This window comes from Ruditapes philippinarum, unplaced genomic scaffold, assembly GCF_026571515.1.
Source record: "Ruditapes philippinarum isolate M1 unplaced genomic scaffold, ASM2657151v2 ctg945_1_1_1_1, whole genome shotgun sequence".
NCBI lineage: Eukaryota > Metazoa > Mollusca > Bivalvia > Venerida > Veneridae > Ruditapes > Ruditapes philippinarum.
In genome coordinates, this window is record NW_026856211.1 from 35557 (window position 1) to 55768 (window position 20212).

Genomic DNA, 20212 nt, shown 5'->3' on the forward strand with positions numbered 1-20212 from the left:
TTATTAATTAGGCATTTTATAAACCAGCTACACAACAATAAAATAAGAATTTTATATAAACCATAAATTCTGGGCCTCAGGCTATTAGTACATCTGCTTTTTATCAATATTTCATTACATTCATCATTAAATTAGGGTTAATAAATAGCGATTAAGTGTTGAACGTTGAGCTTTTAAGATTTTGATCAGCATTTGTTCAAGAACTTAATTCTTGCCAAAGGCATTTACCGCTTTGGTGTACCAATATTACATTCATTCTATTATTAAAGAATGAAGGCAGATATATATTTCATTAAAATAGAACTGTAACAATTTTACTAATTAAAACATTCATTTGTATAAAGGTTACTTACAGCATATGTGAAGTATCATTCATTAAAAGAGACAATTATTTACTTCACGACGTTGGGAGATTTCATTGAACTATTAACCAGAACGCATTACTTGCGCCTTTCAATTAAAAACACGTTCAATTTATTGGACGGCGAATGTGCCGATATATTTTTACTGTTCTATTCTTATTTAGGGAACATTCTCTATTAGGATGAAATTCATCTGCCGTAGGGTGTTAACTATAGGAAATATGCCCAGGGGTATATTTTGTATGAGGGTGATATTCGATGAGAATACTTTTTATGCCAAGCAGAGATTTACATTTAAAGGTATATTTAAGGTTTATAACATTTTGTGCAAGACAAATGTTTACGTTCAACAACATACAAACTTTTATATCATCGATTAGAATTTCCTTTACCGAATACATACCACGGAATGTGCATTGGTTATGAACTTAATTGGAAACAAGAGCCCGGTTTGAGCCGGGTGATGCTCCCCGAATAGGTTTTGGACACAGGAAAGTACACCTCTTGTAGTTTCAGAGTTATGTCCGTGGAAAAAGTTCAAAGTGCAATAATTCCAAAATTAGGCAAGGCAGAGTTACAGTTCTTTGCAGAGACTGCACTTCTAATCAATGTGATCTATCAACCTACAAAGTTTCTTGATGATATCTCTTATGATTTCCAAAGTTATGTCCTGGACAATTCAAAAAGTAAAAAATAAACAAAGGGCAATAACTCCAGAATTAGGCAAGGTAGAGTTATGATTCTTGTGCACTGCACATCTACCCCATGAGATTTATCTACCTACAAAGTTTTCATGTTGAATATCTCTTATAGTTTTACAGCTATGTCCTAGGACAAGATTTTTTAAAAGGGGAGATTATTCAAAAATAAGGCTTAACAGAGTTATGGTTCTTTTGCACTGCACCTCTACTCAATGAGATCTATCTACCTACAATGTTTCATGTTGATATCTCTTACAGTTTTAGAGTTATATGCCCGGACAAGATTTTTTCTATAAGGGGGAGATAATTCAAAAACCAGGCAAAATAGAGTTATGGTTCTTTGACACTGCACTCCCCCTCGATGCCCCTCTACCACTGGTATGAAGTTTCAAACAAATTATCTCCAAGGGTTTTCAAGTTATGTTCCGGACAAAGTTCAAGTTCAAAGTATTAAAATAAACAAAGGGCAATAAACTCCAAAATTAGGACAAAAGAGTTATTGTTCTTATGCACTGCACATCTCATGCATTGAGATCTATTCACCTACAAAGTTTCATGTTGATATCTCTTATAGTTTTAGAGTTATGCCCCGGACAAGATTTTTCTATAAGGGGAGATAATTCAAAAACCGGGCAAAATAGAGTTATGGTTCTTTGACACTGCACTCCCCCTCGATGCCCTCTACCACTGTATGAAGTTTCAACAAATTATCTCCAAGGGTTTTCAAGTTATGCTCCGGACAAGACAACGGACGGACAGACGGACAGACGGACGGACGGACAGACGGACAGACGGACAAGGCGCCGACTATATGCTCCCCCGAAATTTTTCGGGGAGCATAAAAAGTAGTAAAGAAAATCTGGAAAAGGTGAGATATCTTTGGAGGAATGAAAACTGCAGAGGGAAAATTGCAGACTCGGTTTGATTGATTTCATCATAAGCATACCGTGTTCTATATTTTAAACAAACAACACAATGGATTTGTTCCTTACTTAAGCAAAAGTAGAGTAAATTAAACATGTCAGAATAAAGATGAAACGATCTCACTTTTGTAAAGAATTTCTCAGAAATAGTTATGTATTCTATTAACCAACTACTACATAAATAATGAGAACTATTCACGTAATGTTTTCAGACTCCTCAAAGGTTAATTATGAATAAATCAAAGCACTCCCAGCTGAGTAAAAATAAATAGTTTTCTGCGAAATGTAACAAGCATTTTCAAGAACTATGGGTTTTGTGAACCATGTCAATCAAACTGAATCTACATTGTCCACGTTATATTTTCGTTTCCGGTGCTTCCGAGGGATTATCGATTTTCCAGATCTTATATTGAATACGTGGATTAATTATTTATTTTAAATTTTATATTTTAAACAAACAAAAAACGTTAGATTTTCCAAGAAGGCAAGCCTATTTTTTTTTTGATGTTATGTTTTTTTGTTTGTTGTTTTTTGCTTTTCGAACGGGAAAGTTAACCCAAAATGAACCAGAAACAATAAGTGGAAAATCTGAAAAAAATACTTATAGTTGGCGAGAAGGCAACATCGCTACACATTTAATCAAATGTTCAATTCTATTACATTTTTTACACACAGGGTATATAATCGTGGCAGTTTTCCGTCTTTCAGTAAATTTAATTGATCACAAAGTTGATCTTTATCAGCTGATATTGACTCTCGGTTCTTGAGAAGAAAATTACAAATTGAAGGGAGCAAAAGCTTGGATGTGGTAATAGAGCTTTTATCTGCTGGAATATAAAAGATGGGGGAAACCTCTGTCATAGGTCGTAATACAGTTGATTAACTGGTACAATTACTTACTCATTTCATATTTTGCTTGATATATGATAATGTATAAGTATCTTAACAAAGAAAATTACATTTCAGAAATTCGTGATGCTATGATTAGGTCTAAATGAGACTTTTTATGAAGTCGTTAACATTAGTTAACTCCGACTCCGCCCTGGTAAATAAGCTCTTAGCCATAAACCCTTTTTTCAAAATTACATTTACAATTTAATCAAATCTCATTCATACAGAAAACATATTTAAAGTAAGGAGAGACAAAGAAAGACTGAAAGTTATTAAAGTATGTTTGTTGAATATTTTACTTTTCTTTGTCAGTATTCGTGATACTTTTACTACTTTTATTTATTTACTTTTTTCACTTTTCACTTCCTTAAAGGCACATTAGACATTGTTAAACTTGGCCTTTAAAAGATGGAAAAGCTGGTTTTTAAAACGAGTATGTCATAGTATGTTAGTTGCCTATCACCTCATGAAAGTAGCACTGAATGTGAATCTATTTGTCTTTAAAGTAACAAAATTTGAACAAAGTAGAATTTTGACTTCCTTAATTAATACTAAATCACTACTTAAATTGCACTAATTGCCAGAAAGCAACATAAGCAAAATATGGTTCAGGTAATTGGGAAATAAGTATTTTTTTTAAATTATGAAATAAAAGGCTTTTAAGAAATAGAAATAAAAGCATTTATGTGGTATAAAGTGCCTTTCAACATACCATGCATCTCCTTTTGGGATCAACTCGTGAACATGAAATCAACATTTTTTTATTTAAGAAAATTATACTTATTTTCTATCTCTTTCGAATCCTAATAGTGTCTAATGTCATCAAAATTAAAATTAATTAGGGCAGTTAAATGCTCTTTTGGGGGGAAATTCTCAAACTACTACCTTATATTTCACTTATTTCACTAGGAAATCTCGACGTACAGAGCTAAAGAACTTTCTGCTCTGTTTTCATGTCTGGTTTGTTTTGTAAGGTTTTATAATCGAATTCTTTGCAGCGAAATTTGTTAATGTACAAGCATTGATTGGTATGACATTTGCCTCGTGAACAAGCTCAATCAAACTGAGCCTGCAATTTTAATTTTACCTTGTTGGGCTTTCTTTAGGGATTCTGTTTTTCTCTATTTAACTTTTAATATAATATGGTTAAATTAAGAAAGCAATATCAAAGCAGAATTTGTCATTGCCAGTTTGTCATCAAATACAAAATTAAAATAAATATTAAAAATCACTATAATTATAGTGTATTCAAAAAATATTCTGATACACTCATACCTGACCAAGATGGAAATTCAGAAACGGATAGATCAAATCTATGATATATTGTTTTTACCTACATACTCATCTTGTTGTTCACAATAGTTTTATCAATTGTTCTACTAAATGAGATTTCCAGTCGCAAACACGCCCAACTTATAATATATCAATTTCATTGTTGCATGGTTTTCTCATCACATATTATTGAATACGATTATGCATTTATATGAGACAGACATTGCCAAAGTAGCATGCCTCCAAATCCATGCTAATTTTCATGAATATTCAGAAAATATAGTCCAAAGAAAAATAGTTTGAAGTGAACAAAAGAAGTAATTTACGCATTGCACAGGGCACTTACAATCAACGTTAATTACCAAAAGTAGGTCAACATTTGCAAAAATAGCCTTTTCGCGCGAATCCTGCACTAGAAATTTGGTAATAGATACTGCAAAATTAGCCATTAATTTCGCACAATATTTTTAAAGTATACCTTGAATATTACATCTTTTTACTTTTTCTTAAGATGTTAGTACATTTTTCTCTTTGTATCAATCTTTTACAGTGTAGATTTGTATATATATGTAATAGAAATTCGGTTCGGATGCATGGCGCTATAGTGAGACTATAAATGCCTGTAGACAATAATTCAAATAAATGTTTACAACATATACCTTGTTTTTTGGGGTTTTTTTGTTTGTTTGTTTGTTTTATAATTTACCATTCATCTTAAATCAAACACTACCGTAACAAGATGGATAAGTTTGGAATATAATCGGAAATGAACGTACGTTTCCAACTAATAGCATCAAAATCTTTAACTCTACACATATTATTACTAATATATAAAGTTTGCCCTATTTTATGGTATTCATTTAGATAACCTGAAAGTGAGGAAACAGATGAAGATAAAAAATAACTTGGTTCATTCGATTGATATTTTAGAACAATATCAGTAAGGTACATTCTTCACATGTAGAACTTAACATATGAACCCGTAAGGGCTTCATAAACAACGGTACATAAGAGGGGGGAAGATATACATGCTCACATTGACATATCTAAATAAAAACTAAAAAGGGGAGATCCCTCTGAAGTAATAGAAAAATATAATAATTACAGACTCGGGTTGATTAAGCTACGAGAGAAGTGCAACATCTCTCAAGCCAATAGCACCGCCTTCAGTGGCATTTAACTGATGAGGAAGTTTCGTGTTCTTTTTCCTTCTTATTTTCCTTGATAATTTTAATACTTTTTTTTCTTTTATTTGATGATCACCATGAACAGGAAAATGTCGAAATGCACAATATGATATATTTCTAATGTCTAAGTGTTAACATTCAATTTGTATTGACTACCAGAGGTAAAGAATGCACATGTGTTTGTAAAGATTTGCTTTTTTGTATTTTAAGATTAAGTAATTATTCTTACATCGATTTATTTTTTACAAAACACCACTGAATCAAAGTGGTATGGTAATCGTTTGTTGTTTTCGTTATTGAAATTTTCAGTTTGCAACGGTGGTATAAGGTGATTTAGACAATGTAAATATTATGTAATATTTATCAACATTTCAGGTATTGATTTAACATTTGCAGTTATTTTGGGAGGAATCCAGATGTTGATTTAGAAAACATTAGCGTTTCCAAGATAAACAGTTGCATGTTACAGTAGTGTGCAAAATTGTCGAAAGGTGTATTCAACAAAACACCAAAACATACAAATTCTATACTGTTTTAAAGAATGAAATAATTGTAGTTGAATTGTAAATGATGCAGGTTCTGAATTGTAGAGCATGCTCTTGATTGTCAGTGGTAATTGCAAATTGTCATCGGTAAGCCGATTATAAACATGTATTTAGAATTTGAATTTTAACCCATTACTTCATATACACGCCTTTTAACGCCTTTTTCACCCCCCCCCCTTTTGTTGTCTCAAATGATGAAAAAAGGCCTTATTTAGGCCCCAAACACTTGTTTTTGTTTGAGAAATGTTGTTAAAAAAAGTGACCTCTTTTTCGGCGCGGCCCCCAACCAAAAGATATATCAGGGGGTTGCCAGAAGGGGGATGTGCCCACTTCTGTTTGGGGGGTTTGAAGGGGGGCGGAGTCCCCTTCATCGCCAAGAAAATTTTAAACTTGTGAGAGGCTGTAAATGACCCCAGATTGATCATAAGGTAACGTGTAACCAACGCTGAAAAGCATTTGACTCTATCTCAATCCATTGAGAAGTTGCAGCACTTTGAAATCAATTTTGTTGGAAAAAAATCAACGCAAAATAGTGTTTTTTTGGCAATTTTGAGATGTCCCCTCGCTGCCATGGTAACAGAAAATTTAAGCCTGAGCATGTTGTTGCAAGGGCAATGGTCCAGTCAACATTTGTGCCAAGTTTGATTAGTGTTGAAGCAGTTTTTATAGTATTATAGCAATTTGAACTTGTAACGGGAGACTTTTCAATGAAAACAGCCATTTTTCACAAAATGCTCATGAAGTAATGGGTTAAAGAAAAAACTTTTACAAAGGTAATCATGCTCCTGTTAAAATATTAAGTAAACCCAAAATATGACCTCTGTTTATTCATTTATTTGTTCGCAGAGTTAATACTTTCCACAAAGATATTAATTGAACAAAGTAATGAAATTATTAATGCACTAACCTAACTGAAGGAAAAATTCTTTTACTCTACTCTTTTACGTTAAGGAACTGCCAACACAAGCATTGTATTTTTTTAGGTATTGTGTAGGATGTTTCAAAACCTTTAGGCATCCAGATTTTGCCACATCTAGCATTTGATTTACATATATATTTAGTGCAGTTGTTTGCGTTAATTATTGATATGAATTTTGGGAATAGCAAGTAATTTGCATTGAAAATAAGTATAATATACAAATATTATTATAGCCAGCAAATAAAGTTAGTTCAAATCGTGCGTAGTTCTTTCAAAACGTATCGAAATGATGATGATATAACTGTCTTAGTTCAAGATTACCTGTGTAGAAAGACACATACGCAAAGTTAACATGATATATTACAAAGCAAAGCATTGCGAAGTTACTTTGGAGCTTGATAGGGTTTGATACAAAACGCATAATTTATTCTGACAAATTTCACTGTTTGACAAAATACAACATCGATCCTCAGACTCAGACTGAAAATATTTGCTAGTGTCTTATACCTAAACAATTGAGAAATTTATCTTATTCCATCACAAGGCCGCCCACGTCGGCCTCAGTGTCATACTTTAGCTAGGTAAGCGCAAGCTATATAAAGTATTTTATATTGACTGTGAAAATAACCTTATTTATGTCATGTGCTATGTGATGTCACTTAAATCTTAATAATCAAATTAACTTTGTGCTTCTGACAATTGTCGAGACCTTAAAGTACTTGATAAAAGTTTTGTAATAAATCAACATAATCGTATTAGAATGAGTTATTTAATATTCTTAATTTACATGAAAATTAAATCGAAAATGGCAATATTTCAAACACGTTTATGAAATATATATTGCTATTTGCAACATACTATTTTGTTAAAGATCAAAACCGAGCATTAAGACTGAGGGGTTTGCTATTCATGGTTGAAGCATCACATGATCTAAGGGGCGACTAAATGGGCTCGAATTAATGGAGTCTATGCATCTCTTAGCTCCAGCAGGTCACATGGTTTTGGAGTTTTTAACATCCAAGGTTAGCCAAAATCTTCTTTCCTGTTTCGGCGCCATATATACTGTGTTAGTGCGCTATAAACCCAAATGAACAAGGTCAGCCGATGGTATACATGATGTTATAATACGAGATTTATATCCTGTTGTGGACCCTAGCCAAATGACATCATGATTTATGTAATCTTTTGAATATTCTTACCTGTTGAACAAGTAATGTTTATACTATTGAACAATATATTATTTTATACCATTATAAAAAAACACAATTCAAATGTGACCTTCTACAAGAAATAGGTCATCCATCAGCAGAAATATGCTGGAATTTTGACCTACATTTTCCGAAAGTACTTCTTAGAAAAAATGATTTATTTTAATGTACCTATTGTAGGTATATGATTATAAACACATGCTCGTGTAATGAACGTTACATGAGTATAGTACTAACGATGTTTAAGACATAGAAGTGCTATTAGTTGAACAAATTGTTAAGTGACAACCGTGATTCATGTTCCTGTTTTGTTACTTGGTTAATATAACAACACTCACTTGTAAAGACATGTAATGAAATGTAACTTAAGTGTTGTTGTATTTTTCTGGTTATTCGGGATGACTGATTCCTGCACGTCAGTGATGAAGATTAAATACCGCTTAAGCCGGTGGTGAAAAAATATACTTAACATTATACTTTAATACAGCAGAATAATAGCCGTAAAGTTATTGCCACAAAAACATTCTTTAAACCATTCAAATTTCAAAATTTCGTAATAAACATATCGTACACAACCAGATTATAACTTTTATATCTCTTTTTTAATATATGTACAAAAAATATATTCAAAATAAATGTGTTGCGCCTTCTTCTTTTTTGGGGGGCCGTTAAGTGTCTATAGTTGTCTTGGCTTTCGGGAAATTGGCTATTTGCCATGCGTTTCCCGGGATATGCCAGACATGTTATCCGTGAGCAATGTCATTGCAAAACATTGAAAATATTTCAGCGTTTAAAACACACAAAATAACACATCATCTGTAAAATTAACCTCAACCAAGAATCTTTTTTAGTCCCCTACCGGTTTACCGGAGGGGACTTTAGGTTTACCCTCCGTCCGTCTGTCCGTCTGTCTGTCCGTCAGTCCGTCTGTCCGTCCGTCAGTCCGTCCGTCCACAAAACTGGATCCCGCGATAACTTGAAAAGTACTGAAAATATTTTAATGAAACTTGATATATGGATAGATGGCAGTATGGAGATTATGCACGTCTTTTTCTTTTCTTCCTATGTTGAAAATTCTGGTTGCTATGGCAACAAATAGACTGAAAATAAGGCAAATTTTACACATAACCTGGATCCCGCGATAACGCAAAAAGTACTGAAGATATTTTTATGAAACTTGATATATGGATAGATGGCGGTATGGAGATTATGCACGTCTTTTTCCTTTCTTCCTATGTTGAAAATTCTGGTTGCTATGGCAACAAATAGACTGAAACTATGGCAAATTTTACACATAACCTGGATCCAGTGATAACACAAAAAGTACCTAAAATATGTTTATGAAACTTGACATATGGGTAGATGGCAGTATGGAAATTATGCACATCCTTTTCTTATCTTCCTATGTTGAAAATTCTGATTGCTATGGCAACAAATAGACTGAATTTAAAGATTTCTGATTATAGTATTTAAGTTTTTGTAGGATAACGGTAATTAGCCAGTAATTAGTTAACGGTATGCATAGACGGATATATTAATTTAATGAGCTGTCACGAATACTATGTTTAATTTAGTTAATTAATAGACCTGTCAACACTAAACGGGAAGTGTACCTTTTGTACTTTAGATCGTGCATATATAATGGGTTATTTAATTGTTTAGCTGTCAACAAATGCATATATACTCTATGAATTATTAAGTTATTAAATCTTAGGCGTAAAGTATTTTAGTATATAAGGGGAGCGAAATATTCGATTATTTAGTGTAGTTTTTGATGTTAAAGCAGACTCACTCACTTAAGGTTAAATTATGCTAAATACGCAATTGGCATTAATTCTTATTATTTTAAATATTTGTATAAGAATTGTTAAGTTGTTAAAGACATTGTTAAAGCAATTGTGTTGTATTGGTGAACAGTAAATTATATAAAATAAATACATATATATGACGTTTATAAACTTTATATTGTGTTGACTTGTTCATATTGAGTTTATTCAGATCTGAGCGTTACACTACAAGGGACGATTTGGTGCTCTAGTGACTACAGGATTCGATACACCAGAAGTTTTTTTGCGGAACACAACGACGAAGGGGGCCATTATTCGATCAGCCACGGGAACCAGTTTCCAGCGGAGCCAGACACGAGATTCGGTGAGTTTTTTATCCTCTATTTTTTTGTATTTGTTGTTGGCTTAGGACTATGGCAGAACCAGATATTGCTAGAATTTTTGAGAATTTAAGTAGGGAACTAAGTAATGTTAGCTCTTATGTTGGCACACAAAGTATTTCCCAAGTTATCCCGGCTTTTCAAGGTGATCCGGGGGATTTTAAATTATGGATTAAGAGTATTGAGAAATTTGGGGTATTAAATAGGGTACCTGAGGAAAGATTAAAGCTTGTCGCGTATCAGTCAAGTAAAAATTCGGTTAGTGATTTTATTAATAGACATTTAAGAGATCATCCTGACAGCACATGGGATGAATTCAAAACAGAATTAGGTTCAAGGTTTGACATTATTCAAGATCCACAATACGCATTTTCTTTGTTACGATCAATGAAACAAAACAAAAATGAAAATGTTCAACTTTTTGCAGAACGATTATTATCTTTAGCGGAAATAGCTTATAGGGGAACTGACGGGAATTTAGCTCTGATTGAAAGACAAATTATCATGTTCTTTACGGACGGGTTACGTGAAAATTATCTCAAGATGAAAGTCATGCGAGATAATCCAGATACTTTACAAAATGCAGTTCGATCGGCTATGAATGAACAAAATTTAAGAACTAGGTTTAATTTAAGATTTCAAAATAACCAACATTCCTCTGAATATCACCTTTCTCCAGGGCAAGAACCTATGGAAATTGATCATTTTAAAGTCCGAACTTGTGCTTATTGTAGAAAACCATGTCATCATATTTCTGATTGTAGAAAAAAACCTAGGCAAATATTACAGGTAAATTCTGATATCAGATACTCTACCTCGAATAACGGTCAATATAGATCATCAGACCGACCTCATGACAACCAACAAAGGTATTTTAGGCAAAATAATGATAATTACAGACAGAGATATTACCCTAGGGGAAATTTTGGTAATAATGACAGATATACACAGGACAGACAATTAGCAAAACAAGACTGGAAATCTAAACTTACTTGTTTTAGCTGCGGGCAAAAAGGTCACATCGCTAGGGAATGTAAAACACAAATGCGTTATACGCCACGAAAAAACTAATTAACTCTTATTATAGAGTCGATAATAGGAGAAATAAGAAGTCACGTGTTTTCAATATTGCAATTTGCGGTAATCCTAATTCTTGTTTTATAAAAATTGGAAATGTTAGATTTAGAAGCCTTATTGATACAGGTGCTGAAGTATCGATTTTATCATTTAGATCTTATTTGTCACTCAAAAATAAACCAAAATTAATTCATAAATCCGCGAATCTTCAGTCTGTAAATGGTCAATTTTTACACGTTAAAGGTTGTATAGATCTTACATTTAAAATTGGTTCAGTAAAGAAAACACATAAATTTTTTGTGGTAGAAAATATTAATCGAAGCGCTATTTTAGGGAGAGATTTTTTGTCGAAAAATGGTGTTCGACTTTATTATGATTTAAATTGTTTACGAATTGATCACCATTATATTGCTTTAGAGGAAGATATACACGTAGCTTCTATTGTTAGACTCGAAAATGATTGTGTTTTACAACCTCAAACATCACACATAGTAAGAGGAAAATTAAAATATTATCATGGTTTACTAAAGGAAAATGTTCCATATGAATTGTCCGGAAAAATTGACTGTGACATAAATTCTGAACCTCAGGTAAAAATTATAGATTCAGTGATATACCTTCATAGCCATAGGCAAATACCTGTCATGATAGTAAATAATACTCACAAATCTATTAGGTTAAGGGCAGGTACTTCACTCGCGCAGGTAAAGGTTGTTGACAGATATGAAATATCATCCATAACTCAGAACGTAATAAAAAACACGTGTGAGCCAGATTTTTTTGATGATATTCAGGTACCAGTTCAGCACGCTAATATGCTTAAAGATTTTTTAAAATCAAATAGAGATGTTTTTGCAAAAGATGATTCAGAATTGATAGGTACTAATACAATTGAAATGAAAATAGACACAGGTGACCATCCACCAATTAAATTAAAGCCATATAGAATTCCTTTTAAAAATCTTCAAGATACATCGGACGCTATAAAACAAATGCTTCAGGCAGGCATTATTACACCATGTCACTCGCCATGGGCATTCCCTCTGGTCATTGTCTCAAAGTCCGACGGCTCCAAGCGTTTCTGCGTAGATTTTCGAAAACTTAATCAGATAACAGATAATACAGCGTATCCATTGCCTCGTATTGAGGATATAATAGCCAAACTTGGACATTGTCAATATTTTACGAGTCTTGACTTAGCGAGTGCTTTTCACCAAATACCTATCAGAGAACAAGATAAACAAAAAACAGCATTCTCAACTCCAAACTTTGGCATGTATCGATATGAGCGGTTACCTTTTGGATTAGCAAACTCTCCAGGTTATTTTCAGGCTTTAATGAAGATAGTTCTTAAAGACTGTGATGATTTTGCTATCAGTTATATCGATGATATAATTGTATTTAGTTCTAATTACGAAGATCATTTAAAGCATATAGAAACTGTTTTCCAGAGGTTACGGCAACATAGGTTAAAACTCAAGTTGAAGAAATGTCAATTCTTACAGGCTGAAATTGAATATTTAGGTTTCGTGGTTAATCGCCATGGCATTAAACCAAATCAAAACAAAATAAAAGCTATAAGAAGATTATCTCCACCTACTACTTCTAAACAGGTTCGCTCACTTTTGGGTATGACTGGATTTTATAGATTTATGATTAGATCTGGAACAAAAAGTTACACAGAAATTATATCGCCTCTAATTGACTTAACAAGGAAGAATATTAAGTTTAATTGGACACAAGAATGTCAAGAAAGTTTTGATTTATTGAAGGAAAGTCTTACTTCAATTCCATATGTGGGTTTTCCTGATATTAATAAGCCTTATAAACTGTACTGTGATGCAAGTGAATTATGTTTATCGGGGGTCTTATCTCAGGATTGTGAACCAAACGACCAAGGTTCTTATGTTAATCAGAAGCCAATTTATTTCATATCACACCGTTTCAATAAAACGCAAAGAAAATATTCCATAGTTGAGAAGGAATTTTTGGCAATTTTCTACTGTGTAAATAAACTACATCATTATCTACATGGCGCAGAATTCACTATCTATACTGATCAGAAATCATTAATTCACATTCTAGATAAGCCTTTTAACAATAAAAAAATACAGCGGTGGGCAACTGTGCTATCAACTTATAATTGTAAAATAGAACATATCCCAGGAAAATTGAATGTAGTTGCAGATTTCTTAAGTAGACCAGCAAAGCCACAGGAAGAATTAATTGAATCTGAGACAGAGTCAGAAATTTTCAGCGATATTCCAGATAACATGTATGAAATCAAACAATGTAATGCAATTAATACAAATCAGGTAGATGTTAGGAAGATAAGCGAATTAGCAGATGAGCCTAATGAATTAATAGTTGAACCGGTTAAAAACTTAGAAAATTTAAACATGCAAGTTGAACAAGAAAATGATCCAGAAATCGCTTTGATTAAATCAAAATTGCAACAGAATAAAATGTCTAAACATGAGGAAAAACTTTTATATTGAGTTAGATAACATTATTTATTACATTTCGAACTGTGACGACGAGCCTTCATTAAGACTTTTTGTCCCTAGGCAATTACAACAGATGATAATGACAAATTATCATAATTTTGGTCATCTAGGAATACAGAGACTTTTTGCAACTATAAAGGTCAAATATTATTGGCGGAATATGTTTAAAGATATAGTTTCAATTGTAGAACAGTGTGTGGCATGTAATAGTAGAAATTTAAAACCAATCAATACCAAACTTATGGAAACTGAAACACCAAAATATCCTTTTCATATCATAGCAATAGATGTATTGGGACCGCTTCCGCTTACTGCATCAAAGAACAGGGTTATTATCTGTTTTTTGGATCATTTCACGGGTTTTATTGAAGCATTTGCGAGTCCGGATAAGTCAGCCCAGTCAATAGTACATTTCTTTATGACAGAAATTTACAGTAGATACGCTTGTCCCCAAAAGATTGTTACAGATAACGGGTCTGAATTTGTTAATTCATCTTTTACTAATATGTTAGCAGAATTAAATATTAAACACGTACGCTCCACACCCTATTCGCCGACTAGCAATGGTGCTTTAGAACGCAGAAATAGAGACATAGTAAATCTTTTATCAAAACTGGTCAACAATAATTCAAGAGAATGGGATATTCACTTAAACTTAACTTTGGCCGCCTTACGATTCTCGGTTTCATACCAGAACAAGCAATCGCCTTTCTTTAATCTATATGGAAGGGATCCTACGATTCCAATTGACGCACTTCTGAAGCCTCGAGCAAAATATCACGGCACAGATTATAGTCAAATCATATTAAGTGAAAACCATAGAGCTTTTCTAACAACATACAAAATGTTGAAAAAGAATAAAAGAAAACGAGTCGAGAATGCGAATAAAAATAGATCAGACGTTACTTTTCAAGTTAACGACCCGGTTTACTACAAAAATTTCAAAAGGTCAAGTAAATTAGATTCAAAATGGATTCCCTATTACCGTATTATAGAGCAAATTGCTCCTCTCACCTATGTTATAAAAAGTCAATTAGATCAAAAATTACATAAAGTACATGCACGGCAGATTCGTTTAGCAAATGTTTTAGATTGGGATATTCCTAAACCTTCAGGCAGAGGGCGTTCTTGTCAGTATGTTGTTCCGCCCAAAGACATAACTTCGACCAATGAAAGTAACTCCGATAGCTCAGATTCGACGGACGAAAATAATGATGGAAATCAAACATCGCCCGCGGTGTTACGTAGATATAATCATCAACTGGACGATTCAGACGTGTTAGACCATGTTCCTTTGTCACATTTACAAAAACAATTAAGACAAGAAAATCAAATGTCAAAACCAGACTCATTAAGTAGCGACGAGATGGACAATGTACCTTTATCCGAATTACGCGGTCAATTACGTAATCAAACTTATACAGGTAACAAAAGTGATGCTTCTAGCCATAAAATGTCAACAAATAGCTCAGATTCAGACGAAAGTCAAGTACAAACAAGGTCACTCGTAAATAATCATTACTCTTCTGACACAGAAAGTTATGAATTTAATGTTTCATCTATACAAACACAAAAGAAAAAACGTTTTCTCCGCAAACGCCTGAAGCCTCAGTCTGCGGATTCTAAACATCAATCGGTCAATAAATTGTTAGTTGAATGTTTATCTAAGATACTATAAGCAGATTTTGTTGTTTGAGTCAAAGTTAATTTTTTATGTTACTTTAAAAATGCATTCAATTTATTTTTCAGACATGAAGATGTTTATATTGAGTTGCTTATTTCAATTTGCCTGGGCCATGACTAGATATGATAATGTTATTTTTTCAAAAGTTAATGAAATTTCTATAACAAAAGCGCATTGGAACGCAATTTTAGTTTATGATACTAAATTATTCAGCACTTATCTCACTCAAATTTCTACTAATGTTGATACAGTTAACAAAACGTTGCTTGAAATGAAAAAACATTATTTACAAACTAAAGATGAAGATAACTTTTTGCCTTATTTACAAACAATACATGACATGAATTTAGACATCAATAATCTCCGACTAACATATGATAACGTACTAAATCAATACACAGATTTTTTAAGCCTTCGTGACACTAATAAACAAAAAAGAAGTATTTTTGGTTTAGGTAAAGTATTTCGATTCTTATTTGGTACTGCGGATAATAACGATGTTCAATCTATTAAAAGAAATGTTAATAAATTAGCTTCAACACAAAGAAATATCATGCATATTGTGGAGGATTCGCTTTCTATTCTTAATGTTTCTCAGTCACACATTATGGAAAATCATAACAAAATAAATGAAATAATCCATGCATTAACTTCAGTAGAAACTCAAATACATAAATGGAAAATTGCTTTTGAGAGAAGTCTTGAACGTTTTAAAACATATTCTGTCAATAGCAACCACATTATGTTAATATTAAACGATATAAAATTTGCAGTTTCCTTGGCAGCTTTGCACATCAACGATTTTAAAGATAAATTAGATGTATTGAGTTTAGCACAGTGTACTCCAAGTTTAATTTCGCCAGCTTATCTACTTCAATTATTGTTAGATATTCAGCTCCATGCACCCAAAAATTTTGCTTTACCAGCCGACCCGAAAACACAATTGTTCAAATTTTACAGACATTTAAGCACCAATACAATGTTTTATAAAGACCATTTACTTATTCAAATTGAAATTCCTATTACGGAATTAAATGAGAAATTCGAAGTCTATAAAATTTTTAATATGGAAACAGCGTATACTTCACCGAATAACTCTTCAGAGTCTGTAGTTGCTAAATACAAGTTAGAATATGAGGGTTTAATCTATAATAAGGCGAGAACAAAATTTTCAGTTTTAACAAGAAAAGAACTTGATAGTTGTCAAAATAATTTTTTGAAATATTGTCAGATATCAGCTCCAATTTATCAAAGAAGTATTTCCAAAATGTGTGTTTCCGCATTATTTTTACAAGACGACAACGACATTCGTAACAACTGTAAAATTATGGTAGACACAAATGCAAGGTTACCAAAAGCTATTAACATTCTTGATGGACGATGGATTATTAGTTCTGACAAAGACTTAAAGTTTGTAATATTATGTGACAATATACAAACAAACAGACAGGAAGTAATAGCAAAAGCGCCGGTTTCCATAATCTCTTTAAATCAAAACTGTAAAGCTTTTAATAATTACCTGATTTTGACGCCTTGGTTCAATAAGAATTCCACAGTTCATGCTTTAAATGGAGATCTGCACTCAAATACATTGTTCTGGTCAAACACATCAAAGAACCATTTATTTCAGACACTAAATGAAAGCTTGCATCATTTTTCAAGTATAAAGATACCAACTGATTTAAAACCTATAAGTCATATACCGCTCGAAGCATTAGTCTCTAAATTACATTATCTACAAACGATATCGTTAGATAGCGATAAACCATTTCCTTTATGGGGCATTATTTTGATTATATCTGGGGTTATTTTTTCGATCATTGTGATTTTAATCAGTGTATTTTTCATACGAAAACGTCTTTCGAAAAAATATGTCTCTGTTAAATGTCATGGTCCGGAGTTGATAATGAATGCAAAAAGTAGAGATAAATCACTCTATACGCTCGTGTCTAAGATGTCAGAGATGGACGACAATTCTTCAGAAAAAATGGAGCAGCCTCAGGGTTCTATCCTCTCTTCATTATATCCAAAATTGTAGACACTTCCAGATAGACAACATTAACGTAAAAGAGACGTCAACATCAGAAGATATTCTCAAGATAATAGGAGAACTGTCAACTTAACATATAATTATAAATGAGTGAAGTCTGAAATATACATAAAACGCACTTTTGTTGCACATTAGATAATAAATAACTGTCAAAGAAATGACAATGTTATCAGTTTGACGAATTAGTTTGTTAAGAATGAAACGTATAAAAACGTTGTTCTACCATCTTTGCAGTACAGTAGTCAAACTTTTTCTGTGCGAATTACTGTACTCCATTTACAAGGATATCTTATTGATACTTTGTTATTTTAAACTGTTCACAGTGTGTTATTTTTATATTACAAGGACTTGTTATATTTTGAACTTGTAAATTTGGAACAGTGTTAGAAATTATTACATCTAACTGCTAAAAAGGAATTTTTTCGGAGGAAATATTGTTTGAACAACTCGTGTCATTTGAAAATCTACAGTTTTTTTTTTGTGTTTAGTGTTACTACCGTGAAGAAAATGAATACCTTTATCCGTCGCTTTAATGTTGGTATGCTCTTCAGAGCATATCTTTTTGAATATTTGGTGGCTAAGGTGCTTTGTGCAATCGAGGAACGGTCAGCACCATATTGTGACATATGTGAGTCAGCCCAACAATGTAGTCACCATGTGGTGCATAAAATTGACATTATTTCTAACTTTACGTGGTGTTATTCAGAAACTGTTCTAAACTTAACGGGGAAGTTAACTAGGCATTTCTTCCTCCTACGGGCAGAACGGGACATTCTAGAACGAGTAGCAGCACGAAATCAACAGGCCTGCGACCATTGTCTAGAACTGGAAATTACACCGGTAGCGTTGGGAAATCTTGTCAATGACTGTCGGTTCATGGAATCGATTTTCGACCGGTTATTGAACAAAGCTGAACATGCGACAGCAAGTCACTTCTATCCGCTCTGGCAGACCGCTCAAAGATGTAAAATGGACGAAGTGGATTAGAAGACGACACCAAATTTATTTTATTTTATGTTAAAGATTATTATTTAAAGAACATTCGAAAAATTTTTAAGTAAAACAAAAAGAAAATTTAGATATTAACTATTAAGTATTTCATGGAAAATCTTTCATTTAGTTTCTTTTAAATCTTATTTCGGTCAGATTTTTTATATTTTATTCTTTAATTTTAAATACCATTGTTTATATCGTTATTGGTGACAGAGTTTTATTTACATTTTTAATAGTTCTTTGATTTCTATTTTCAGGTTCTGGTTAAGGGTATTATACGGGTTTTATATATTTCTTTTATTGTTTTTATTTTTATTTTCTTATTGTTTTTTTAACACTTTTAGTAATTACTTTGATAACAATTTCTACTGCATCATTTCTGTATATATAAATGATAGGAATTTAAGACTTCCACTGATTAATTTAAAATATTTGTTTTTTTTCTCTCATTTTTGTCACATGCTAATACACATTACATGTACATGTTTCTTAATTATATTTTATATCGTTTCAGATTAACACGGAGGCATAATCTCCAGGATAGATATTCAAAAAGCAGAAAAGAAACAACGTTTCATGGACAAATTATACAGAAAATGTGTTAATTTTATAAAAAGTGTATTTTGTGTTTTCTTATTTGATACATAGTGTAATTAATTCTATTCTTGGAGATTCTGCTTTCGTCAACAAGAAAAATTTTAAAATGTGAATTTAAAAAAAATTAGGACATACCTGTGTTAAAATTTAATTAAAACTAAGAAAGTGATTATGTTTTTTTAGGACAGATAAGTGTTATTCTCGCAATACAAAACAGTGTTATTTTAGGACAATTCAATCAGTGAAAATAGTTATATATACGGAACATTTCTTGTTTTATCATATTAATATAAAATTATATTCTTATATGTTTGTTAACAGAAATATGTAAAAAAAAAAAAAAAAAATAGAAACTATTAAATATGATTTGTTTTAAGTAATATTACTTTCAATTTTAAACTTGTATATGAATAATTATATCTCTTGCTATATATAAATTGTAAAATGTCAATTGCTTACCTTTAGTTATTTTTATTTTTGAGTTCGATTTTTTTTCCTTTTTCAATCTTGAAACTATTCGTAGTCTTTCATACTTAAAAGTGACATAAATTTTTTCTTTAAATAAGTTTTATTTTAAAATACCTGGAAGTATTTTTAATTGGTCGGGAAGATATTGTAGGATAACGGTAATTAGCCAGTAATTAGTTAACGGTATGCATAGACGGATATATTAATTTAATGAGCTGTCACGAATACTATGTTTAATTTAGTTAATTAATAGACCTGTCAACACTAAACGGGAAGTGTACCTTTTGTACTTTAGATCGTGCATATATAATGGGTTATTTAATTGTTTAGCTGTCAACAAATGCATATATACTCTATGAATTATTAAGTTATTAAATCTTAGGCGTAAAGTATTTTAGTATATAAGGGGAGCGAAATATTCGATTATTTAGTGTAGTTTTTGATGTTAAAGCAGACTCACTCACTTAAGGTTAAATTATGCTAAATACGCAATTGGCATTAATTCTTATTATTCTAAATATTTGTATAAGAATTGTAAAGTTGTTAAAGACATTGTTAAAGCAATTGTGTTGTATTGGTGAACAGTAAATTATATAAAATAAATACATATATATGACGTTTATAAACTTTATACTGTGTTGACTTGTTCATATTGAGTTTA

At 32.0% G+C, this 20212-nt stretch overlaps 1 protein-coding gene across 1 annotated transcript; it reads left to right on the forward strand.

Annotated features, from left to right (window-relative positions):
- The first annotated feature begins 9482 nt into the window (after positions 1–9482).
- On the forward strand, positions 9483–19827 carry LOC132745801 (uncharacterized). Its single transcript, XM_060734783.1, has 2 exons — positions 9483–10159; positions 15509–19827. The coding sequence occupies exon 2, from the start codon at positions 15511–15513 to the stop codon at positions 17479–17481; it is 1971 nt and encodes a 656-aa protein (XP_060590766.1). The 5' UTR covers positions 9483–10159; positions 15509–15510; the 3' UTR covers positions 17482–19827.
- Positions 19828–20212: the final 385 nt, after the last annotated feature.

Bases quoted from the DNA above. Each gene is read 5' to 3' on its own strand.
- LOC132745801 (XM_060734783.1), top strand. From the start codon at position 15,511: ATGAAGATGTTTATATTGAGTTGCTTATTTCAATTTGCCTGGGCCATG.